Genomic DNA, 26,976 nt, shown 5'->3' with positions numbered 1-26,976 from the left:
AGATGCTTTGAAACGTTTGGTTTAGTTACACATGTACACGACCCAGGTTTAAGACTAGAACTGAGACTAAAACTGAACACTAAGAATGAAGACAAAACTAAGAACTGCCGTTAAAATCAGCTTTGTTTTACACGGAAACATAAAACTTCTATTTAGGGTCTTGACTCAACTTACGGTCTTAATTTAATGGTGCATTATGGGTGATTCATGAATTTAAGTGTTGTCCTTGTGTGAAGTTTATGATGGAGTTGGTTTTATGTAAAGTTTATGATGAGTCGTTTCATGTAAAGCTTATAATGGAGTCATTTTGTTCTAACGAAAAGTTTATTATGGAGTTGCTTTTCTTCTTATGGAAAGTTTATGATGGAGTCAATTTTGTTCTTATATAAAGTTTACGATGGAGTCAGTTTTGTTCTTATGTAAAGTTTATGATGGAGTCGGTTTTCTTCTTATGAAAAGTTTATAATGGAGTCGTTTTTGTTCTTATGTACAGTTTATAATGGAGTTGGTTTTATGCTTAAGTAAAGTTTATGATGCAGTCAGTTTTGTTTTTATGTCAAGTTTATGATGCAGTCAGTTTTGTGTTTATGTAAAGTTTATGATGCAGTCAGTTTTGTTCTTATGTAAAGTTTATGATGGAGTCAGTTTTGTTCTTATGTAAAGTTTATGATGGAGTCGGTTTTGTTTTTATGTACAGTTTATAATGGAGTTGGTTTTATGCTTAAGTAAAGTTTATGATGCAGTCAGTTTTGTTTTTATGTAAAGTTTATGATGGAGTCAGTTTTGTTCTTATGTAAAGTTTATGATGGAGTCGGTTTTGTTTTTATGTAAAGTTTATGATGCAGTCAGTTTTGTTCTTATGTAAAGTTTATGATGGAGTCAGTTTTGTTCTTATGTAAAGTTTATGATGGAGTCGGTTTTGTTTTTATGTAAAGTTTATGATGGAGTCGGTTTTGTTTTTATGTAAAGTTTATGATGGAGTCGGTTGGTTGAACTGAAAAAGGTTGGAACCACTGATTCAATGGTTCAGGCTTTACAGGGTTCATGTAAATTGCTGTGTTTTCAGTGGATTTTGCTTTGGAGGAGTTGTTTATAGGTGTGTGGTCGACTGTTAGAAACTATAAATAGTAAAAGCCGTCTGAGTTATGAATGCAGATGAAATACGTGATGAGTCCGTGCCTTCCATCGCTCCGTCCGCCGCCCTGACTCTCTCCTCAAGTCGTCCTGATCAATTAACATCCTCCTCGCCGTCGGCCTGTCTGCAGAGCCCCTCCCCCTCTCTGCGTTTTCCAGTCGGTGCAGTCGAACGGCCTTAAACCCATGAAACCATCACACCGCCAACACTCCCAGCCTGCAAAAAGGAAGTGGAGAGAGCCTGCCAAAGATAAAGTGGAGGAGGACCACAAACAAATGGAGCAAACTGAGCTCATTAAAGGAGGCATGCGGTGGCCGGGCATCCTGCCGGAGGCCGATCAGCTTTCAGTGACATCATCATCCACACCGGCCTCGGAGTCATTGATAAATCTGACGCACTGGGAAAGAGCTGAACTCACCCTTTTCTGAAGTATCAATAACACAGAGCTGCTCACAAACAGCAGGAGACGAGTCACAGGGAAAGGTTTGGGGGTTTGGAGGGTAAGCATACTGCTCTGTCTGTGCTCCAGCGGTCACATTTCAGGCATTATTGATATCAAACCATGTCCAAATGTTTGTCCATATTTTCTTGTCGACCTGTGGAGTTATCAGATTATTAGTGATCATAAATCTGTGGTTCATTAAACTGAGATTGGGATCCCTCAGGGGACCGTCTTAGGCCCTATCATTTTTAAGGTTACATCCATGTACTTTCAGATGTAGGTCTACAGATGTACGCTGATGACACTGAACTCATTTTCACCCACACTGATACTCTAATCAGAATATTAAAGTGATGATGTAAACAGTATAATCTGATCTGTTTTATCAGATAATAGCAGTAATCTGATTATGACTAATCAGATCAACACATCAAGATTACAGTATCGTCATGCATATGTATTTGCTAATCCATTTTATTTGTTCATGTGCTGATCAGTCTACAGTATTAGTGTTCAGTGTCATCAGCGTACATCTGTCCACCTACATCTGAAAATTCATTCATGTAAACTTCTAAATGATGGGGCCTAAGACGGTCCCCTGAGGGATCCCAATCTCAGTTTAATGAAACACAGACTTATGATGACTAATAATCTGATAACTCCACAATATCAGATAATGATAAGAATTTTAATTGTTTTAATTACATTTTCAGCTGCTCCAAGTGTTTGGCACAGAAAAACATAACGTGCCTGCACCTGAAAACCCTCAGCCTTCAGTCCACACCAAAGTTTTTGCACATACTGACAGATGACAAACTGATAACAACACCCTGCAGTGAGGGCCGAGGGTAAAAACTGCCAAAGCACAGTGTAAAACATAACCCCAGACTCCTCCAGGATCTGAGGTACTGCACTATGTCAAATGTATAATTTTGCAATTATTCTGAAAAACAGCTCAGCTCAGTCACAGTTCTAACAACATTTTAATCCATTAAACCACAGGTGTCAAACATGTGGCCCTGGGGCCAAATCTGGCCCGCCAAAGGTTCCATTCCAGCCCGCAGGATGACAGAGCAAAAATTATCCTGAACAGTCAAGGTTGTCCAAATCATTTTGGTTCAGGTTCTACGTACAGACCAACGGGATCTCCAGTAAAACTAACAACACAATAACCCATAAATAATGACAACTAGAAATTTTGTGAAAAAAATAACATTACACTGTGAACAAAACTAAAACTATTCTTTCACAATAAAACGCAAATAAATACATAAATAAAAACAAAGATGAACAACCCAAAATGTGCAATTTTAAATATATTCTGCCTGGTACTAAATGTTTTGCGCATTTATGGATCCACTGTGATCTGGAGTTGTGTTAATTATAAGAGATGTAATATTGTAGAAATTGTTCAAATTTTAGTTCCAAACTCCAAAATTTTAACAATATTCTGCCTGGTCCCAAATGTTTATGGAACATTGTGTGTAATGTACATGTATAAATAATAAGTCAAATATAATTTTGTTAAAATTGCACTAATTTTTCAAATGAAATTTCTGTTTTTTCGGGTTATTCACATCTTTTTTGCAAAATGTTAATATTTTCATAATTTAATTGGGGGGTTTTGTACTAAAACAAAAAGAAAAACTTGGATTTGTCATTATTTATAGGTTATTAAGTCATTATTTTACTGGTCTAGCCCACTTGAGATCAAACTGGGCTAAATGTGGCCCCTGAACCAAAATGAGTTTGACACCCCTGCAATAAACCATCTGCATCTTTGCTCCTTCTGTCATTCTTCACTTTGTTTCAGTAAACATTTTTGACATCTCACCTGAATCAAAGGATGAATTGGGTCAAAAATGAGTGAGAATCATCCACTGATCTAAAGTTTAAGAAATGCCAATTTGTCGACTCCATTTGGCTTTTATAAGTCGCTCAATTTGGCCGAAAAATATAACTTTAAATCTGAAGTAAAATATCACCAAGTTGTGAAATAAACAATCAAATGTGTGTGAGAGTATTAGTCTTGTATATGACTGAAACTGGAATAAAACAGAAGAGTTTCTACGTGGTCATTTTATGTAACATTTAATCTTTGAATTTACAGTAAATGTACTAATGTGTTTTATTACCCTCCATTTATGAAATGAGATTCTGGCCATTGTATCAGCAGCTGAATCAAAAGACAGAATCCTGTCAGTGATGAAAAAGTACACAACCTGGCCAAAAAAGAGAATTTAAACAAGTAAATATATAAGCGTCATCTACTGAATACTTACTGATTAAAAAAATGAGAAGACTTATTCCAGGTGAAAAATATTAACCCATCTTTGTAAAAATATAAAGATTGGACTGTGATTCAATGGAAAAAGGTCATGTTGTCCATCAGGATGAGAAGAGAGGCGGAGGAAGTGATTACCCATCATGCCTAGTGCAGACAGTACAAGCCTGTGGGGGCGGTGTTACGACCTGGGGTTGATTCAGCTGTTCAGGTCTGGGTTCAGTAACATAATGTGTCTAAAAAAAAAAAAAAAGAGGAAAATGAATGTTTGTTTATTGAAGCTAAAGGTGATTCAATGAAATATTAACCCATAAAGACCCAAACATCCACCACAGACCATCTACTGATCTAAACTGTTTAACTCCTGTTGATCTGCTAATCCTATCAATCCATGTCAATAATTAGTGTAAAATACAGTTCTTTATCTTTTCATGGTCATCAGATATGACCATATTTGGATGTTCAGAGGCTCCGTAGTTACCGTGGAAACACCGTCATTTTCTACAACATTGATTCACCAGTAAAACCCATGGAGTTGGATCAAAGACAGTGGATGGACACACTGAGATTATGTTCAATTAATGACACATTTTGCTGAAAAACTCACTTTTTCATCAGTTTTCTCTGTTTCTGATATAATAACCCTCAACTTTAATCTGAGCTTAATGAACATCTACATAATTAGTAAATTAAAGGTGGGGTAGGAGATGTTTTCCTGGAGCATTTTTTAATATATTGCTTAAGATCCCCTTCACATCCTGATTGCAACCAGTTAATTAAATGCTCTAACTAGAGCTGCAACCGATTAATCAATTAGGTGCTTGAAGCAAATGCAAAAATTCACAATTCAATTAATCAACTCGAATTGATTGAAGGGAAATATTCTATTGCAGTTTTCCTGAATTGAAGGGAAATATTCTATTGCAGTTTTCCTGAATTGAAGCTTCTTTGTGCGTCACAATAAGCGTCTGTGTGAAACACAACAGTGGAACCAATGTTTAACAGCAGAGAAATGAAGGAAATAAAGCTTTGATTCAGGAGAATTGTGGTTGAATGATTTTTTTTTTGGATTGCTTTGAGTCAATTAATCGGTTGCAGCTCTAGCTCTAACTCAAAAATAAAAATTTTTAGTCACCTGTGGAACGGACAGGACTGAAAAAACACCATCCGATCATTTTAACCGACCCATCGAAATGACTGAATGGGCTAGCTATATTAGGATGTAAAGTTCACCGGCAAACGGTTTTGTCACTAACATAAATCAGTAGGGAATGTAACGTTTGCCAGATAGGTATGAACTGGGGCTGTTCTGTAAGGGGGGGGGGGTTGGAGACTGAATGAGGTATGCATGGATCCGGAGCGAATTGTTGCTGTGCAGCGCTCGTTAACCCTCAGGAATAAGCATTGAGCGTGCCGGTACTCTGGAGGCGTGGCTTCGGGGGAATGTCTGAGGAAAGGGGTTTGGACTTTTGAATTGAATATTTTCTTCTTTTTTTTTTCCTTTTTTTAATTTTCTTTTTTCTTTTATTATTATTTTTTTTATTGAATTGAGTATTTTCAAAATGTAGCTTGTTTGAACCATTTTTCCAAGATTGCCTACCCCACCTTTAAATACAGAAAAAGACCTGATTTATACTAAAAAACATACAGAGGCTAATATTATAATAAATGACGATAAATCGCTTAAAAGGTTAAATGTTGAGAAAAATTCATTTGGGAGCTGCCACAACAGTAGAACTGGGTCTTTATGATTTAATGTGATTTTTTTTTTTTTTTTTTGGCCAGGCCCGGTATTTGTTATTTAACTGAGGAAAGCAGTGACATGAGCTGATATGAGGCGTTAAATCCAATAATAAAAGCATACACAGATGTGCATGGAGTGAGAAGAGGCCAGTTTTCTGACAGAATCAGTGTCCGAGGTTAGAACATGACTTGGGCTCTGAAGTGCTTCTGCTTGACGGCGTTGTGGCTCATGCCCATCTTCAGCATCCATTTGGACTTCATCATCTGTACATACTGCATGTCCCTCTGTCTCTGCTGGAAGGAGCCGGTACCTGGGGGACACAGAGGACATACACCGGGTCATTTTGTGGGTTTTTTTGGTGCTTTCGTTTATGCCAGGGGTGTCAAACATGAGGGCCAGGAGCCAAAACTGGCCCATCAAATGGTCCAATCCGGGCCAAGGGGATGAATTTGGAAAGTGCTAAAAATTACACTGACAATATTAACAGCCAAGGGTGTTCACAGACCACAGAGCTCCATGTCATATCAAGGAAAATAACAACATAATAACTCATACGTATTAAACAACATATTAAATATCTACTGATTGCATTTCTGGTTAGATGCCAAACTGCATTTCATTACCTTGTACATCTGTGTGTACGATTTTTTTTTTGTGTGTTCGTTCACATTCCACATTAAATGCGACTTCTATCAGTTTTGAGTCTGAACTGAATGTGACCCTGAAGTGACCCGCACGCACAAAAGGAGGTCCTGATGTAATACGTGACCACACAGACACACTGTGTTTACGGAAGTAACACTCCTATGATGAGGAATTGTGACGTTAGTCGCATTTCAATGACGTTAAGGTCGGATAAATGCGACCTGGCCATTCAGACTGATGACACATTGCAAAATATTAGATACGTATTGGATTTAGGACCACATATGAAAGTGGCCTGGGTGGGATTTGAAAAAAAATTAAAAATCCGATTAGTGCTGTTCAAACTGTCTTTAAGAGACTGGATACAGGTCACATACTGGCAAAAAAAAAAAAAAAAAAAATTGGATTTGGGTCACATTTACCTGCAGTGTGAACGGAGCTGAAGAAACATATGGTGACCAGTGAAGAACAACCTCCATCAGTAACAAATGTTCTGCTGCTATTTTTTTGTGCTGATTTTTTTAAAGAAAGCACAAGTGGCTTTTCCATTGACCCTCAAATTGCATGAATGTAACTTGCGAGTAAAAAAATGTACCTAATGGAAAAATGACAATTTCACCAAAACTCTCATTTTTCGATTAAAAGTTTTTGCGCTGGCAAGAGGTGGATTTTCAGGCATACTGCATTTGGTATATCATGCAAAACTGCAATGGAAAGACCTTTTTCCGCGACTTACATGAATAAAAAACAAAATGGATGTTGACAGGTGTTACAACAAGTGAAGAAGAGTTTTGAAAGAAACATGATGCGGTATATGTGGACACACCATGAAGCAAATCATTTTTTAATTTAGTACGAGATAGAGGGTAATATATAATAATAATGAATATATCTGTCAATCAACACCATATTTACGTTCCTCACCATGTTTATGGAATGACTTCTAGTGTCATCTCACGATAATAAATAAATAAATCGTATTTGTGATTTAATGGAAAAACCAACAGTACGCACTTCTGTTTTTTTACTTTTAGAAAATACTGGTAAAGTTTTGCACATATGTCCAATGGAAAAGCGACTAATGTCTAACTACAATCGACACAGACAATACTGTAGTTATAAAAGACCAACAACAGTCTTTCCATGTTCATTCCTCCTCAGACCAGTGCAGAATGTTTCTACAGAACAGGTGTGAGTCTTACCTGGTCCACCGTCCCAGCCCAGGGCTTTGTACTGCCGGAGGACTCTGCCCACGGCCTTCTGATTATGGGCCAGAGCCACCGTCCTCTGATGTCCGAACCGCTGCTTATAATACCGCATGAGCGAACGGTGGCCGATCTTTGCACCTGAAAAGCACCGAAAACACCAGGAACATGGAAACTTGGAAGGAACTTATGAATTTGGGAAACAATTCCTTTCCCTTTTTTTTTTTAGATTTTCAGTTTTTTGTTCATCAAATCTTCATTCATCCCTCTTTTTAAAATGAACTTTTTTTTTTTAAAGTGACATCACCTGAAGGGAGGGTGAGCTCTAGCGTTTCGTCATCATACTCCAAGTTCTTGTCATCAGGAAGCTCTTCATCCATGTCCACATCCTCATCTTTCCTGTCTGGGTAGCTACTCCTGTTTCCAAAAAATATCCAAATCTAAAGTGGTTCCAGGCACAACAAACCCCGCCCCTCACACATACTGTAGCTTATTTTGGCATCAATCCAGCTGATGTCATCATGTCTATGCATGTGCTCATGTCAGCATGGACAAAGATAGCACAGATAAATTTCAGCTATTAAGTAAATGGGGAAAAAATAAAAAGATTTTTAAAATTCCTTAAAAATTTGAACTTTGACCTACTTTTCCCAAAATGTAATGAGATCTATTGTGGGTCACTGGTGATCTATAAGCCCAATCTGGTCTGTATTTAACCAATAGTTTTGCTGTTAAAGTGTTAACAAACAAACAATCAATCAATCCGAACCAAAAACAATACCCCTTGCCTCCCCTTTGGGGGGGGGGTAATGAAAGTGTTGCCTTTAGAACCTGACGCATTCGATTTATTTCTGCAGCTGCTGTTAAAAGCAGTGATATTAACCCCTTCCAATAAAAGGTAATGTGCAGCGACTGCCATACATTACCTGAAATCATAGAAGTCTGCGAACTCCAGAGCAGTGTCGCCATCTGTGAACAGTTTACAGTGACTTTTGTCCGTCATGTGACTCTGGACGGCTTCTGTTGAATAAAACGAACGTCCTTTTTCATTGCACCACAAACACACGTTCCCTGCACCAACTTTCTCTCCTGTAACGAAGAAAACAAAAACATAGTTAGAAATCAGCAGGGAATTAAATTTAACAGTGTACGTCGGACATAATACATTGTACTGAGCCACAGTTCCACATGAACACAGCGTCTTTACGATGGTGGTGAAAATACAGTAATAAAACTTCTGAAAAACGTCTGGATTTTCCATTGAAATGATGTAAACACTGACCGTCAGGAGCTCAAGTATTTTGCACTGAAATGATCCGGTCCCAAGACCAGTTTCAGTTCAGCATCCACTAACTCACCCAGGTATCGTATTAGACCCCGGAGGTCAACGAGGAACTCCAGGTCCGGGATGAAGAAGCTGTGGACTCCAGTCATGTGGGCCACGTTCTTCATGAGTGACCGTGAGTGGTGGGAGCAGAACAGACAGTCTGTGACGGGGATGGACCCGGGAAGGGCGGCGGGATGGGCATCCGATGGTGCCGCGGAGTCTCCCTCCTCCTGCTCCATCACCTCCTCTGCATCCTCATCATCCTCCATATCATCATCATCATCACCATCTTCATCAACGTCCTCCCACTCCTCTGCAACATTTGGATATGAATATAACAATTCAGGATCACAAGACACAGGACGACTGTACAAATAAAGTCAACAGACTCCAACGTTTACATCATCACAAACAGAAACTAGAAGATCGTAGGTTTTAATGCGGCGACCACAAAAGGTAGATATTTCAGTCTTGTTAGAGTCATTTTTTGTTAAAGAATGCAGAAGTCTGTGTAAAACAGGGTTGATTATTAAAAAAAAAAAAGAAAAGGAAGAATTTTAATGACCAAATTAACCCTCAAGGACCCAAACATCCACTGTCAACCTAAACCACCTGCTGATGTACCCGTTTAATACCTGTTGATCCATTAATCCTGTCAATACATGACAATAATTGGTGTAAAATACAGTTCTTCATCTTTTTATGGTCATCACATATGACCATTTGGATGTTGACAGGCTCCATAGTTACCATGGAAACACCGTCATCTTCTACAGCATTGATTCACCAGTAAAACCCATGGAGTTCGATCAATGACAGTGGATGAACACACTAGGTTTATGTTCAGTTCATGACAGATTTACTGAAAAAGGTCCCCTCTTCTTCAGTTTTCTCTGAAATTATATAATAACCCTCGAGTTTAATTTGAACTTAATGAACATCTACATGATCAGTGAATTAAATATAGGAAAATACCTGATTTTCACTGAAAAATGGAAAATACCGAAGATAATATGACAATAAATGGTGCGAAATCACTTACAAAACTTTAAATAGAGAGGAGAACTTATTTTGGAGTGACCACAAAAGTAGCACTGGGTCTTTAGGGGTTACAATTAATAAGTTTTACAAAATTACACTAGAAAGTACATTTTAAGCTCTGGTCCACAGCTGTATTGCTGCACAGACAAAAACTGTGCCCAAGGATGCACCACACACCTTTAACCCATCACTAGATCATGCATTACACACTGCACACCAGGAGCCACATCAGGTGCCCGGGGAGCAAATAGGGGGGTTAAGTGCCTTGCTCAAGATCACACCAGCCAACAACTCTCCGTCAGTCCAGGGAATTGAACCAGCGACCCATCAGTCACAAGCCGACTCTCCAGCCATCTAGGCTGAGGCTGCCCCAAAGTTACCACCCCAGATGGGACTGGAACTTAGGCTTAGGAGGCCAGTGGCTTTTCCATGAGGCCACTGGGGCACTACTAACATTACTATCTCTGCAGTTTGGACATTTAACAGACACATTTAAACACAACACAGTGAACAAGTTTATGGTAACAGAACTTAAGCCCTACCATATCAAATTTAATACATTATAAAGACTTTTTTAAGGTATTTAATGCAGATTTGTAACTTTAAAACTTTTTAAGACCCCGTGTAAACCCTGTTTTTATTACATTTTTCTGAGAACCTTCTGACACCCCCCCCCCCCCCCCCCCCCCCCCCCCCCCGTGTTTCCCCTCCTTACCTTCCTCTGCTGTGGCTCCATCTTCTCCGTCTTGCCTCTTCGCTTGCTCTTCCAGCCACATCATCCTGGGAGGTTTGTCTGGCTTCTCCGCTCTCTGAGCCGCTGGGCCTTTCCCCTGCTTGGCCGAGCTCGACCTCTGCTGCTCTTTCAGCGCCTGCTGCAGGGCCTCGTTCCTGGCGTCGTGGTCGGCCTTCTCTTCACCGAGCCCCTTCTCCAGGTTCTTCTCGTTCATCTTCTCCACTTTCCTCTGGGCAGCGAGTAAGGCTTGCTTCTCCGCCTGCTGGTGTTTGTGGGACTGCAGGTGGTTCTGGTAGGCATTGGCGCTGGAGAACTTCTTGTTGCAGACAGCGCAGCCCTCGGTCCACTGCTGCATCGTTCAGCTGCTGTTCTGCGGCGGCCCTCTGAGCCAGGACCCGCTCCTGGAAGTTTTCAGCCGTTACCGGAGGCATGTCCGCTACCTTACGCTTCAGGTTGTAGCGGTGCCAGTCGGTTTTATAGTGTGCTCGCTGCACCTCGCCGTCTGCAAAAGCTACTCGGCAGCTGATGCAGGTGTAGGAGGACATTATGACCTGAAGATGAAACAGGGAAGTTAAACTGAGGGATTTCAGAACAATCACATGTGGAAGTTATGTGAATACAACACACAATGAGAAGGAGGGAGGTCAGAAATGAAAACTCATGAAGACAAAATTACATTTGTGTTACAGTTTAAAAATAAAACAGTATTAATTACATCTACTACTGCCCTGAATAGCTATAAATTATTTTTTAGGGTTTGTTAAATATTAATTACAATTTTCAACCCAATCCAGTGAAAATTAGGGATACACATACATACTAATGTTAATGAAATGCTCAAGGCCAACCTTCATACAGATGCAGAACTAAAAAAGATTTGGAGCTTCACTTTAGATTAGATTAAACTTTTTTGGTCAAGGCAACAACAGAATAAAGTGCAAGAAAAATGTGCAGCATAAAGATGGTGCAAAAAACAAACAATAAAAAACAATAATAATGGTATAGGAATTAGAATGCGAGAAAGTGTTACAAACTAAGCATTAGTTTTCTCATCAATCTTTTTCTGACTGTGTTGGAAAAAATGACCCTGAGACAATTTATAAGATTTGTATAGATGAGATTAATAATCTACACAAATAACCATATCAGAGGAAATAATTCTCAAAATTTTGTATGGGTTTCATCGTTTGTAAAGTCAGATCCTACTGAACTCAATTTAAACAGATTACCAGTGATGTTTCGTTTTATATTTTTAAAGAATATCTATATCATCAATTACGTCACGATTTGGGGTTTTTCCTTCATTATTTAAAAAGGTAATAATAGTAGGTACACATCCAGGTAACAATGGCTTGAAACCCAATCTGATATCAACAGCCTCATCATGAATCTATTTACATTTTTATAATTATGGGATTATTTTCCATTTCTCATCTTTTTCTGCACATTTTATAATAGGTTTAATCCATATGTTCTCTTTATCATGTCGTGCTATAACTCAAGGTAAGTTTACTAGAACCCTTTACTTTCTATACTAGAGAGCTACTGGTTATGGAAAACAATTCACACTAAAACGTGATGTTAATTTAAAGTTTAGTTGCCAAGTTGTGAAACAGTAACAGCCTGATACATGTAATGCTAATGTTAGCTAACCACCGGCTAGCTTAACATGCTAGTGTAAACAACCGCTAAAAAAACAGGAAAAAATAGCGAACACACACACAGCTCAGGCCGAAAACTGGAGGAGGTTTCAACAAACGACATGTACTTACTACGTATATGAGATGACTCCTCCGTTAACAGTAATTTTTATGTGTTTCGTTGAGGTTTGTTGGTATCCGACGCCACACGAGGGCAGCCTGCTGACCTTTGAACCGCTTCTTCTTCTTCTTTTGATTTTTATTGCGGTTACAACCAGCTTAAACGTGCATTACCGCCGCCTACTGGACTGGAGTGTGAGCAGGAAATTGACAGAAAAATCAAATTAAAATCTGAAAAAAACTAAAAACCTAAATTCTGACAAATAATCCTGTTTCCTTTAAGAACGTGATGAGATTTCTGAAACAAAAAGTACTACAGCATCCTATATTGAACAGTATTTTTGCTTTCTCTGCAGCTACTTTCAGTGTTTTTCTTTCTTCCTCAAATCTCCTGCATTCAAAAATAACATGTTGTACTGACTCATATTTATCACAACGATCACATTTTCCATCTGTTTCACTGAATCCAGTACGCCCTGTTCTAATGCCATTTTCCCATCTTGCTTGTACAGGTTTTTTGATCATAGAGTTCCATTTTGAACCACGTCTTCTTCTTCTTCTTCTTCTTCTTCTTCTTCTTCTTCTTCTTCTTCTTCTTCTTCTTCTTCTTCTTCTTCTTCTTCTTCTTCTTCTTCTTCACCTTTAATACAAACAGGTAAATTAATTACTGCCACCTGCCCCTTTTCCAGGGAAAAATTTCTCAGAAAACAGATTAAAACAAAAGACACAATGGACTAGTTTCTTCCACAAAACAGCCACTTTATTGAGCCATTAACATTCTCCATTTACATCAACAAATGCACAAAAAACCCTGCATTATAACTGTATATTAGCTGATACTGTGCCCTGATATATATAGAGGTTATAATAATAATAATAATAATAATAATAATAATAATAATAATAATAATAATAATAATAATAATAATAACAATAATAATACATTTTATTTATAGGCGCCTTTTTTGGCACTCAAGGACACCGTATAGTAAAACAGGAGAGTTAAAAACAAACAATAAAGCAGAGTAAAAATAAAAAGCAGGTTAAAAATTTGGACAGTGCAATTGTGTTCACAAAGAGAAAGAGGTCCTTAACAGATGGGTTTTGAGTCTGGATTTGAAGAGAGGAAGTGAAGTGGTGTTTCTGAGATCCGGTGGCAAGGAGTTCCAGAGCTGGGGAGCAGAGCGGCTGAATGCTCTGCTCCCCGTGGTGGTGAGACGGGCAGAGGGAACGGTGAGGTGGATGGAGGAGGAAGATCTGAGGGTACGAGAGGGAGTGGCAACATTAAGTAGGTCAGACAGATATGGAGGGGCGAGGTTATGGATGGCCTTGAATGTCATTAGAAGGATTTTAAATATATATATATATATAGCTTCTTTTTTGTCTTCTTTTTACTTTTTTTTGCACTGTTTATTACATCTTGTATTTATAATTTAAAAGCGAAACAACATAGATCAGCAAAGAATTCCTTACATGCATTTACATTATAATTCTGATTTTAATTGCGGTTACAGATACATCTGTGGAGAGGCTGGAGCCATGCAGAGAGGACCTAATTGAAGACATCTCCAGAACTACTAATACGAATACCCACTCAAGGTTACTGTAATATAACTTGTTGAATGTGACAGATATAATAGAAGTATACATGAAATCTACCAAACATGAGAAAGAAAAAGGTACAGTTTTTGATTGTATTTTTACTGAAATACAAAAATTCTGGCAAGAGGTGAAACAATGCATCCAAAACATTTTACACATACCAAGTACCCTTAGTCCCACAACTGTTTATACCAAGATAAAGTGAAGATTAAAAGGAATCAACAAATATTTGTAGATTTTAGCTGAATGCTTAAAATGCTTTAGTAGTTGTTCTCTCCTGGAAAAACACCAAAGTAAGCAGATGGTTTTCTTTCTTACAACTCTCCATTTAGACAAAATTACCTATAGAATAGAACAGACTTGACACGTGATGGAAAAACCTGAGGAAGTGTAAACACTGACCCTCTGAGATGAGCAACACACATTTAATTTTCTTTTTATTTCTATGACATGAAATAAAACAAATTCTAGTTCCAGATGCACCAAATGTTCTTACTGTCCAAATCTGCCCTTACTCAGGTGTGATGAAAGTTGACTCTCATTTGATTGTTAAAGTGATGGGTGTGGCCAATTAGCATATCTGACCACACCCACTTAACACCATAAAAGGGCAGGTGTTGTCACATGCAAACAGTTGACTTTCAGTATAAGAGAGGAACCAAAAAAGGACAATAAGAAACAGAAGATCTTTAGCAGAGAAAATAATATATCTTAAAATCAAATCAACTTTTTATTTTTTATTTATTTATGGGCTATCAGGACAAAAACTAATCTGAGGGATAACATGTTTCCACTGTTGTCCCACAGATGCCCTCTAAGTTAATTATTTACTGTAGTTTTTATTATTTCTGATATAAAGGTGTCCAGTCAGAACTAATAAGACATTTTTCAACCACAAATGCAATAATCAATTGTAGAAATTTCTCTGAAATTTATGTGAATCAGCTTGTGTTATGTGTCCTGGGCTGTGATGTTTTTATCTTATCTTCTTAAAATACACTCGACCACTGGGAAAATGTGATCTGAGCTGGAGTAAGAGCAACAATAAGAAAACACTGGTGAATCCCACAAATCTATGGGTACTAACAAGAGATTATTATTACTTATTACTAATTATTATTATTAATAATAATAATAAGAGACAATCTGGAATACGAAGAAAAATGAGATGATCAAGGATAACAAACAACGATACTAGGAACTAGCAGATACGCTCATAGAAGTTCCTGAGTACGCTGGTGGAAAAAGGGCGATTACACTCATTAGATTTTTGATTTAAAGTACCGTGAAGCAACCGGATAAAAGAAATCCAAAACTCTAATCAACACGTCAATTACACCACTGCTCTTCTCAGCTTCCTGTTGGGCCTGAGATTCCTGAATCTTCCTCATTTTTTCCATTTCTTCTTCCATTTCCTTTTGTTTTTCTTCCATTAATTGCCTCTCCTTCTCCCTGTCACCTTTCACTTCTCTCAGACGTTGCTTGTACTCTTCCTTGATTTCTCTCCCTATTGTCTCCTCCTCTTGCCTCCTTTGCTCTTCTTTTTCTCTCAGGATCCATTGTTTCTTCCCTTTGATGGCTCTCTCTGCCTTCTGGAACTTTTCGTTGGTGTAGTAGCTCCCTCCGTTCCTTTCATTCATATTTCTGATCTTCTTGAGCAGCTCGGTGACCTGAGAAGGATCCTCCTTCTTGTTATTGAAGACGTGGCACTGACTGTTACATTTGGCCACAAGCTCCTGAAGGTCGCTGCTTTTGCTCAGGAACTGCTCGATCGTCTTCCCTTTGAGCTGATCTCCGTGGGTGAACAGGACCAGACTGTATTTGTCTGCATCTGTACCAAAGATCTTCTGAATCTTCTGGATTGTTTGCTTTTCTTCATCTGTGAACCTGCCCAATTGGACAACAACAAAGAACACATGTGGTCCAAGAGAAGCATGAGCAATGCACTGGATAATATCTTTGATGGTGGTTTTGTCATCTCTCCTGGTGTCAAACAGACCTGGAGTGTCGATGACAGCGACCTTCTCTCCATTCACCTCACCAATGGCTTTGTCACAGCATATGGTCGAAGATTCAGGGGAGATATCAGCTTCAAAAACCTGGTTTCTGAGGATGGTGTTTCCTGTGGCGCTTTTTCCGGCTCCGGTCTTCCCCACCAGTACGATCCGGATCAGCTCATCATTGTTGATGACTGTGGATGGTTCAGAGGAGAAGACAGAGTAAACAGGGTTACAGAGGTTTGTGCAGATGTGTTTAGTCCATGCATACAGTATAAGAGAGTTCAATCAAACTGTGATGATTACACTTATAATTTCACTGCTTTTCTATTTGTATATTCATTCAGACACTTTATTCTGTTGCTGACTTGACCTGTGAATTTCCCTGTTGTGGGATCAATCAAGTCACATCTGCTGTACTCTAATGTAATGTAATGTAATGTAATGTAATGTAATCTATTTTTGTAGAAATTATAATTTATTTTCCTGCTACTTTTTTCAGGGGCTGTCCCTTGGGGGGGGGGGGGGGGGGGGGGGGGGGGGGTCTGTAACATCTCTGTTTGTTCTGCTGTTTCTCTGTCTTTCTCTCTCACTTTCTCAGCCACACCTCTCCATTACCCTCTAGGCCACACCTCCTCATCAGTAGATCACCTTCACCTGTGAGCACAAGCTGCAGCTCATCAGGTGGGGTGTATATATTCACCTCTTTGCCCTCTGTTCTCTGCCAGATTGTTTCTACCCTGTGTGTGACTTTCCAGTGTTTGTTCCTGTCTGAATCCCGATCCTAACTGTCCCTGACCTCCCCCGCCTGCCGCCTGGGTTTTCACCTGCCTGCCTATCTGACCACGTCTGCCTGTCTGAGCCCAGTAACCTACCTGCCTTTGTTTGACCACGTCTCTCTGCCTGTTTCCCGGACGACCGATCTGCCTTCCATCCCCGACCAGGTCTCCTGTCTTCACCCCTTGGGCTTCGTTTGGATACTGACCCCTTGCCTGTGTCCGACTCTCCTGCTGCCTGTCCCTTTTCTGTTGCTTGTTTGTTGGACAATAAAGACTGTTCATGCTGCGCTCCTGGTTCTGCTCTTGGGTCCTCTGTACCTGCTTCACATTTACACGCAGTTGTGCGTGTGGTGGGAGGAGAAAATGTAAATGTATTAATTTAGCACACGCAAGGTGATTTATTAAACCCCAAAGCAATTTTGCTCACAGAAACTGTGTCTATATTTAACACGTCTCAAAAGGAGGTGCAAATGGTTTGGATGAGTAATTGCACACACGGAAGTGGTTAGAAGACAAAGAAATGATGAAACAAGATGCAGAGAATGTATTTTTCACCCTTTTGTGGACACTTTTGGAACGAGTGAAGGAAAAAATAATTGAGATGTGTGCCCCACCCCACACACACAACACACTTCATGGCACTCTTTTCCACTCCTGATGACTGTGATAAAAAATACGCACTGACATTCTGCTACAGTGGGACTAAATTATGTGGACTGGACAGTCGTTCAATCCAACTACCACCCCCCCCCCCCCCCCCCCACACACACACACACACACACACAAATTCTCAAATTCTTGATTGCGCACGCACAAATTGAGATCTTAGTAGATCCACCCCAAAGTGTCCTAAACAGTTTAACTGTCCTACAACAATTTGATTAATTTTGTTGTCAGTGTTTTTCTTCAGTTTGTTTAAAGAGAATACCAGTTTGCCCTCTTGTTACTGTTGCACTTCATGTGGAATTTTTTTATTATTTATTTGCAGAATGTGAACTGACAGAACTGTGATTTGATTTTTGTTGTTTGTTCAAAACTACCTTTCAGGGAAAAGTGCAATACTAATGTTTAAAATACATTTAGTAATGTTTTATTGTCTGTTTGATTTATAGCAAAAGAATTATATTATTCCTATTTTTCTATATTCTGTTGTCTCCAAAAATTGGGGGAAAAATGTTCAAAAATTTATAATAAATGCATTAAAGACATTTTGAGCCAGAATGACTCCTTCATTTATTGTACCACTCATTCCGAGGTATATGCATAGTGTAAACGGCCTTGCCTGAGGGCCCACCTGGATCTGATGTGTTTGATAGATACGGCCTCCTTCACTACAATGGAGTGATTGCACCGTAATGTCTCTATTTCACCTTAAATAACACCACTTCCATAAACTGAACCAGTTTTGTTTACAGAACTCTGAACCAAGCCGTGCTCCAAACTCCCAGCTGTAACTGGGACTCACATGCACGGTGCTGCCGGCTCTGAGCCCCGAGTTCCAGTTACATCTAATGTAAGTGGGAGCTGAAGGAGAGCCTACTGGATCTGAAGTCCATTTAAGCCAACGGGCTCTACATCAGGTGCCCAGCTGGGGCTGTGGCTGACTGTGAGCTGGGGCTTGAAGCTTAGATCATAATCATCCCTGTGCAATAATCTGGACTATTGCATTAACTGCTCCTTTGCACTACATATTTTAACACATCTTCATTGATTATATTTATAACTGCCCTTTTTCACATTTCTGGTTACTTTTTAGCTGAAATGGTAGCTGCTGCGAGATAGATCATTGCTGCTAAACAAAGTTTCATTGTAAATCATACAATGATGATAAAGCTTCTATTTTATTCTTAAGTGATGCAGAACATGGAATTGTCTTTTTGTGGAAAAGGGGAAGGTACAGAGGATGCATGGAGTGGAAGACCTATTATGTGCTTCACCGGAGATCACAGAAATCATAGTAAACCTGGAATGTCTCAGAAATGTCCCTGTATTTTCTAGAATAAATGCTTATTTTGTTGATTTATATGCAGTGGTGGGTAATCCCAGCTCCACAGAGTCAAAGTCCTGCCATGTATTGGTTCTACTTGTTCACTGAACACAGGTGATCCCACTAATTATCCCTTCATCTACCTGGAGGAGGAGTTGTGTTCATCAGAATGGGCTGCTTCAGTGAATGGTTGGAACAAATGCATGGCAGGACTTTGACTTTATGGAACTGGGATTCTCCACCACTGCTTTTATATCAATTCAATTCCATCAAAATGGAGAAAATTCGTTGTGTTTTGCACTTGGAGATTTCATTCTTCAAACCCTCTATGCTTAGAACCCCTCCACCACCACATCCACAGCCTGAAGGGGGGACTTAACCTAAACCTCTACAATATGTTTGAAGCAGTCAGACTGTTAACTGGACTGTTTATTCACACACTCAGATCCACTGTTTCCTTCCATACTGTAAGTATTCGACTTGAGATTGTACATTTGATGTTTATTTTTATCTCTTATTTCAGGGGTGTCGAACTCATTTTCTTTCAGGGCCACATTCAGCCCAATTTAATCTGAAGTGGGCCGGACCAGTAAAATAATAACCAATAAATAATGTCAACTCCAAATTGCTTTAGTGTAAAAAAAAATGACATTCAGTTATGCCAGTATTTATGTTTACAAACTATCCAAACAAAAAGGATGTGAATAACCTGAAAAAAATTAAATTTGTTAAGAAATATAAGTACAATCTTATCAATATTTTTGCCTTGACTTATCATTTATAGGCTACATGTGCATGACAGATCAGATCTACAAAGGCACAAAACATTTAATAACAGGCAGAATATTGTTAAAATTGTGCTTAATTTTCTTTAGACATTTCAGGTTGTTCATATTTGTTCAGGTTATTCCCATTTTATTGTTAAAAGATAGTTGGTTAATGTAAACATTTTCATAATTTAATGTTTTTTGCACCAAATCACAGAGAAAAAAATTGGTGTTGTCATTATTTACAGGTTATTATGATATTATTTTTGAGTTTGATGCCCTAACTTTGCACTTTGCAAATTCATCCCGCGGGCCGGATTGGAACCTTTGGCAGGCTGGTTTTGGCCCCCAGGCCGCATGTTTGACACCTGTGTCTTATTTTATTTATCGTTTGCTGTGACTGATATTTTATTCCACCCTGTACTGACCTGCTGTTGCAACAATGCACATTTCCCCAAAGTGGGACAATAAAAGCATTATCTTACCTCAACTTTTCTTGTATTTTTCACCTTTACATTTCTATAAATAAACTGATACTCATAAAATAAAATGCATAAAATCTGCCATCACAGCCTTTCCTGTCATTAATACAAAGCCAACGCATAAGATGGCTTTTAAACATGTGAAAATGAGGAAAAAAGATAGTTTTATCTTCATGTATTGATTTGTAACTGCAGGATCTACCAGTAGGTGGTGCTGTAACATAACCTATGCTGTTCAAAGCTGTCACATGTTCCAGTACATGGTGTCAAAACTTAGAATAAGGTTAAAATAAAGACATAAAAGGCAAATATAGAGCAGAATATAGATCTACAAAACCATGTGTGCATTGATGAAAGGATAGAAGTAGATATTTAAAACTAGAAATACTCTTATAAGGCATTAATTCGTAAACTGATGGATTTATTTGTGGGAGAAAAAGCTGTAATGAACATACACAACACTACTCACTACAGCTGACTGCACATTTATTCATTTATGTAAATTTTCCCTTTACTCCCCACATTTTAATCTAAATATCTGCACCATCTGCACCTTATATTTCTATAATATGATCATGATAATGTGAAATGAGACAAAAGCTAACCGAATTAAAAAACAACAAACAAACAAAATACAGTGTAAAAACATGCAATATGTAAAGAATATAGAACTGAATTCTGCAAAAATATTGGGAGACAATGCTTTATAAGTTAAATAACAGGGATGATACCACAGCAGCAGTTTGGGAACCACTTTGGTCTTACATTACTATTACTGCCAGTCAGCAGGATGACAGCTGGTTTACTTCTCTCTGATATTCATTTTATTTATTTTTTATTCTTCTTTCTTAGAACCTCCACCTTGTGGTATTCTTTCTCTTTCGTGTCTCTCTTTGAACCCAAAGTGAGAAACTGTAGAAAAAGGTCTCGAACCTTTCTCGACCCGCCGACCTACAGATTAAATGTGCTGATGTACAGATTCCTGCCATGTCCGCAGACAGGTGAGATGGTGAAGGTTGGCTATGCATGTCGACTGGAGCATAAAACACTGAAGTGGGAATTTGACTGGACAGAATCTGTGACCTGATGGACTCTGGGGAAAGCTGACCATGTGACTGGATTTAGCAAAAGTTGGACTGACAGTCTAATGGGCTCTTGAAAGACTGAGCTAAGGACACCACTGGACGAAAAATACGGAAACGTTTGCGTACTATAGAAAAAGTTTTCCTTCGAGCCGGATTCGAACCAGCGACCTAAGGATGTCTGACACTTCCGCTACAGTCCTCCGCTCTACCAACTGAGCTATCGAAGGATATATCACGACAGGAACTAATGTCAGTTAGACTAATGAGCTAAGAATTCTGACAGTTCCACTCAGTTTTTATCAGAATTATCCACACATTTCCCTTTAGAACATCCAGATCTGTGCGTTTATGTGAAACGGTTCAGATTCGGATGCATTCTCAAACGAACAACAACAACAACATGGTGGATGAAGTCCGTGAACCTGTGCAGGACCTGGATTCTGTTCACGGATTCAAAACTCAACTTTATTCATAAAGGACTAGACAAACAACACAGGCGGAAAAAGTGCACAGACAGAAGAAGAAAAAACAGGACCAGTGGCCCTGGAGCTTACCGGCCAAATGAAAAGCTTTGGGAAATGTATCCAGATACCATTTATCATCACCCAGTTCTGTGTATTTATTCTATTACAGAAATAGCCCATGTTTTGGTCATATTCCAATCAGATCTGTAAAAAAATCAAATTCCAACTTGATATCATTGATACTGATTTATTGGATCAGTCCACTTCCTGTCTGTTATAATGGGAACATTTTTCAAAGTCGCACCAAATCCAAAACTCAGATCCGGATCGAAATAATTTCAATACCTGTGTTGACATCATCATACAGAAGCTGTATGCCAAGTTGAAGTCAATCGGAAACTGTAGTTGTAGACGATAGAACGTTTTGTAACAGACGACAGATGCCGCATGGACACCAGCTCACAGCCTGTCAGCTAAAAATGAAACCCATAAAAGAATGAATGAAAACAACACAAGTAATGACACATTTTGTGTAGTGTAGTGTAGTGTAGTTTAGTTTAGTTTATTTCAGACACAAACATAATGCAAAACATAGGGGGTGTCAACCTTTCAAACTGAGTTAAAGCCAAACAGAAAAAACATGTTTACATAGAGGATTTACAAACAGACACTGACTGATCCTGAGTCTTGCTCAAAGGTTTTGAGGCAGTGAAAAGCCTTGTCACCTTCAGCTTCAGATAACTCTGGGTTTTTGGGGTGAATTCTGATTTCTGATGAATTCTGATTATTGGAGAATTGTGTGATGTTTATATTTGGCTTCATTAACTCAGTTCAGTGGAATTTTACCAACATTCTGCCTGGTACTAAATATTTATATATGTGTATTTCTGGAATTTCCCCTTGTGGGACTAATAAAGGCTTATCTTATCTTATCTTATCTTATCTTATCTTATCTTATCTTATCTTATCTTATCTTATCTTATGTGTAGATCCACTGTGATCTGTACATTTTAATGAACATGTGTAAATGATCAACTGAGACAGAATATTGATAAAACTTACTGTACTTAGTTTTCTGAAGACATGGACTTTCTTAAATGCAATTTTAACAATATTCAGCTTCAGTTTGTTATTTACATAAGTCCAAGTTGTTGACCACAGTGGATCTACAAATACAATAAACATTTAGTTACAGACAGAATACTGATAAAACTGCACTTATTTCTCTTTAGACATGTCAGGTTGTTCATATTTGTTCAGGTTATTCACATTTTTGTGAAAGGATAGTTTGTAAATGTAAATATTCTCATACAATTATTGTAATTGTACTTTTTTCCCATTAAAATAATAAGAAAAAATGTGGAGTTGCCATTATTTATAAGTTTTTATGCATTATTTTACTGTGGCGCCTGAACTAAAACTAATTTATATCTGTGGCAAAGAGTTTTCACTTATTACCTTAGGTTAGGTAATAAGTGAATGTTTATGTTTAGGTTATGTTTTGCCGGCGTTGGTTTGTCTGTTTGTCTGTCTGTGGCAAGATAACTCAGAAAGTTATGGATGGATTTGGAGGGGGGGGCACGGGGGGCCCATTGATCAGCCTGGCAGAGGTCTGCACTCCCGAGTGCTTCTAGTTTATGTAAATTTATTTTAATTATACTACTGATAATATTTCTCCAGTATCTATCTATCTATCTATCTATCTATCTATCTATCTATCTATCTAAGCTATCTATCTATCTATCTATCTATCTACTATTATTGTTCTATCTATCGTTCTATCATTCTATCTATCGTTCTATCATTCTATCGTTCTATCTATCGTTCTATCGTTCTATCTATCGTTCTATCTATCATTCTATCTATCGTTCTGTCGTTCTATCATTCTATCTATTGTTCTATCTATCTATCTATCTATCTATTCTATCTATCTATCTATCTATCTATCTATCTATCTATCTATCTATCTATCTATCTATCTATCTATCTATCGTTCTATCGTTCTATCGTTCTATCTATCGTTCTATCTATCGTTCTATCTATCTATCGTTCTATCGTTCTATCGTTCTATCGTTCTATCTATCGTTCTGTCGTTCTGTCGTTCTATCGTTCTATCTATTGTTCTATCTATCTATCTACAGTTGTGGGAAAAATTATTAGACCATCAAAAGTCATCAAAAACAGTGGTTACCCAGTCCAGTCCTAACTCCTCCTGTGTGTATCATGTGACTAAAACAAACAGAAAAGAAAACATGGAATGTCTAAAAGCACTGTTTTGTCAGTACAATGCCATAGATATTAATGTAAGACTGAAGTGATTTTGGTTAGTATCAGAAAACATGTTAATGGATAGATATCGGCTCTGAAATTAAACTACTATGAGCTATTTTTGTTGTTATCATTATATTTGTCCAAACAAATACACCTTTAGTTGTACCAGGCATTAAAATGAAGAAGAAACTGAAGAAAACAAGGGTGGTCTAAGAACTTTTTTCACACACAACAGTTTCCCTTGGGATTAATAAAGTATGATTTTCTGCAGTTATCACAATCCATAACCCAGGGTTGGGTTTTATTGATATTAATCTGTTTTTTATTTATTTATTAATTATTTAGAACATGCAAAGAAACAAAATAAAACCAAATGAAACAAATTAAGACAAAAACCAAATAATCTATCTTCCAGTACATACAAGTCTGGATTCTGCATGGTCGAAAAGGAGTAGGCAGAAGTATAAATTTATTTAATCGCTGTGATTTATGTTGGTTTTATCCTCTATTACTGCAGGGATCATGTTCCAACACACACAAATCTGCCCAAATAAATGCAACTGTATTTGGCGTTCAAGCATTTTATTGACATTCTTGAGTTTAGTTACATAAAAGTACATTTACATTCATTCTTTTAGGACCGTTGAATCGTGTCCAAAGAATATTTTCACCTTCAGGCAGCAGCACAGAAGCCGCCTCGGCAGAACTAGAAGAAATGTTGATATTTCATATGTGATTAAAAAGGCTTTAAGGACAGCGCGGCCTGAACACAGCTATCACAGGAGAGTTAGAAACCAACCACAGCCACGACAAAGTCCTTTTAGGCACGGTTCAACCCATATGTCTACGCTAATACAAGGCATTACATGATATATTCAAGAGGATACATCGACATGACTATGTGTCTTGTATAGAAAAACAAAGTCATTAAATGTACGAGGCTGATTCCTGACACAGTGTAGGAGCGTTGGACTTAAAGGTGCAAATGGAAATACACATTCTCATAACCTTTTACATCCAGTGATCTGATTGGCTGCTCAGTCACCTGTCTTGACGTTGCATCAAAAACACTGGAAGTAAAATGCCTTCGTACATTTATGTCGCGCGGTGAGCTTTCCATGCATAGTATTGTTGAGACCTGCTGCATGACGGGGAATAAACAAAAGCCCCTCTAAAAACATGACTGTATGGAGAAAAAAAACTCAATATAACAAATAAAAAAAAAGAAATGACAATAAAAAGTTTTCATCCTGATGATTGACTGAAATGACATTCATTTGAATTGAGGTCTGTGGAATTCTGGGTAATGGAGTTGGATGTATCGATGTGTGTTGTTGCTGATCTACTAGTTCTAATAACAGGCTGTTTCATCAATATTCTCAACAAATAGTTCAGTGTGATGTTTTCTACGCTCAACCAATCTAATTTATTCAGAAAAACACAATAACAATGATAAAAACCGTTTAGTGCTGTTGTAGCACAAAGTTTTTGTGTTTTTGAATATTATAAAATAATTATTTAATATTTTAACCTGAACTCAGTGTTACTTTTTTAATGGTCTGTGGAATTCTGGGTAATGTAGTTGACTGATCTACAAGTTATAACAGGTTGTTTCATCAATATTTCAACAAATTTTTTAAATCAGATGTGATGTTTTCATGCTCAAACAAATCCAATTTAACACAATAACACTGAGGAAAAACCCTTTTTTAGTGCCGTTGTAGCACAAAGTTGGTGTGTTTTTGCATATTTAACCTGAATCCTATTTTTTAATGAGTCTGAGCTCAAACAGTTGAGAGTCTGTTATTAATTTTTGCTTGAAAATGTTCAGGTTTTCATGACAGTAAATGTAATATTCTGGAGTTTGTATTGTTTATTAGACAAAACATGTAGATTATAATTCACTGATACCATCTACTGACATTTTACACTGATTAATCTATAAACTAATGCTAAGATTACCTGGGCAATGACTGAGTGTTAGTTGTTTTAACATGATTGGAGTAAAAAACAGCTTTGAAAAGACAGATGTAAAGTCCTTTAGTCCAGAAGCAGTTGACACCCAGATCAGACTACACAAGGTCAACGTTTTATTCTGTATTTAACTGTAATTAACCTTCATTTAACCTCAGTTCAGTGGAAGGAGGTCAGATATCATTAATTATAATAAAACATGATCATCAGCGTCAGAAACTAACATATTGTTCTTTTACTGATACATTATCTCACAGTTCCATACATGTACCGATTAGTAATTTAGTTAAAAGTTAATCCAAATTTTTTCAACATTTTGTGAAAATTCCAAAGTTTCTAGTTGCAGCTCCTTATTTCTTATGAATTAATTGTTATAAAAGGTATGATTTCAGGTTTATAGAGGATCTCTGACACTATTTATCTTGTTTTTCATGAATTCTTTTTACTTTCAAGGCTAAATGTCTTCACTTTCATCATTTATCTAAACTATTTTCATGGTTTAATTTGTTTTATTGATTTAACTCTGTTCTTTGTGTTTTATTGTGTTAAATTACATCTTAGCTGTTCAATGTTAGTTGCCTTGACAATTTTGTGATTAAATATTTAAAATTCTTGTATATTTTCACTCACAAAACCTGATAAACTTGTAAAATATGATGGAACCACTTCATACAGTGAAATACTTTACTTTAACTACATTTTAAACTATCAAAATATACATACTTTAACTTCAGCATCATATGAGCGTATATTAGAGCATGGTTATAATGTAGTTTCAGTAAAGTTACAGCTTCACATGATTAACGACTGATCAAAAAATAGGCACAGGTATTGTTAATAGGTGTAAGTTAAAGGTAATAAATAATCTTATCAAATGTGGTGATGTGATCTGTGTCTTTGTCATGTGTCATTGTGAATACTTGGGACTTTGACGGTCAAATAAGTATATATTACCAGTCCTAACATAAATCATGAATCAATAATGAGAATAATTAGATAAATGTTGTCTTTAGGTTCACTTAAATATGTTGTAAAATTCATCCAACTTAACAAAAAAGATAATAAATATGAAATAAATATGAATCCACTGTCCACAAACAAACAAAACATGTTTTACAATAGGATTTACTATAAACACAGTTTGGTTTGCAAATATAACCCAAAGGTTACAAAACCTGCATTTCATTTTACAAATAAAGTATTTTGCATTTGTAGTTTGTAGGTCCAGTGTGTAAGATTTACAGCACAGGAG

General features: G+C 37.6%; 2 protein-coding genes and 1 non-coding gene across 3 annotated transcripts in view; all 3 read right to left on the bottom strand.

Moving 5' to 3' along the window:
- The window catches only part of retreg1 (reticulophagy regulator 1), a 215,681-nt gene that overhangs the window by 146,183 nt on the left and 42,522 nt on the right, over positions 1 to 26,976 (bottom strand). The gene's annotated exons all lie outside the window — the stretch shown is intronic.
- On the bottom strand, positions 5,623 to 12,441 carry LOC115436669 (zinc finger protein 622-like). The gene is given in 8 exon segments (XM_030159575.1): positions 5,623 to 5,915; positions 7,453 to 7,596; positions 7,763 to 7,872; positions 8,382 to 8,544; positions 8,814 to 9,095; positions 10,539 to 10,896; positions 10,898 to 11,107; positions 12,329 to 12,441. Coding segments are annotated over 7 exon segments (1,395 nt in total). The 5' UTR covers positions 11,102 to 11,107; positions 12,329 to 12,441; the 3' UTR covers positions 5,623 to 5,781.
- Positions 21,156 to 21,242, bottom strand: trnay-gua (transfer RNA tyrosine (anticodon GUA)). The gene is given in 2 exon segments: positions 21,156 to 21,191; positions 21,206 to 21,242. It is a non-coding gene; the product is annotated as a tRNA-Tyr (tRNA).

Source organism: Sphaeramia orbicularis, chromosome 17, assembly GCF_902148855.1.
Source record: "Sphaeramia orbicularis chromosome 17, fSphaOr1.1, whole genome shotgun sequence".
Classification (NCBI taxonomy): domain Eukaryota; kingdom Metazoa; phylum Chordata; class Actinopteri; order Kurtiformes; family Apogonidae; genus Sphaeramia; species Sphaeramia orbicularis.
Note: the sequence above shows the minus strand (reverse complement) of the source record. Positions and strands in the feature narration are given on the sequence as shown.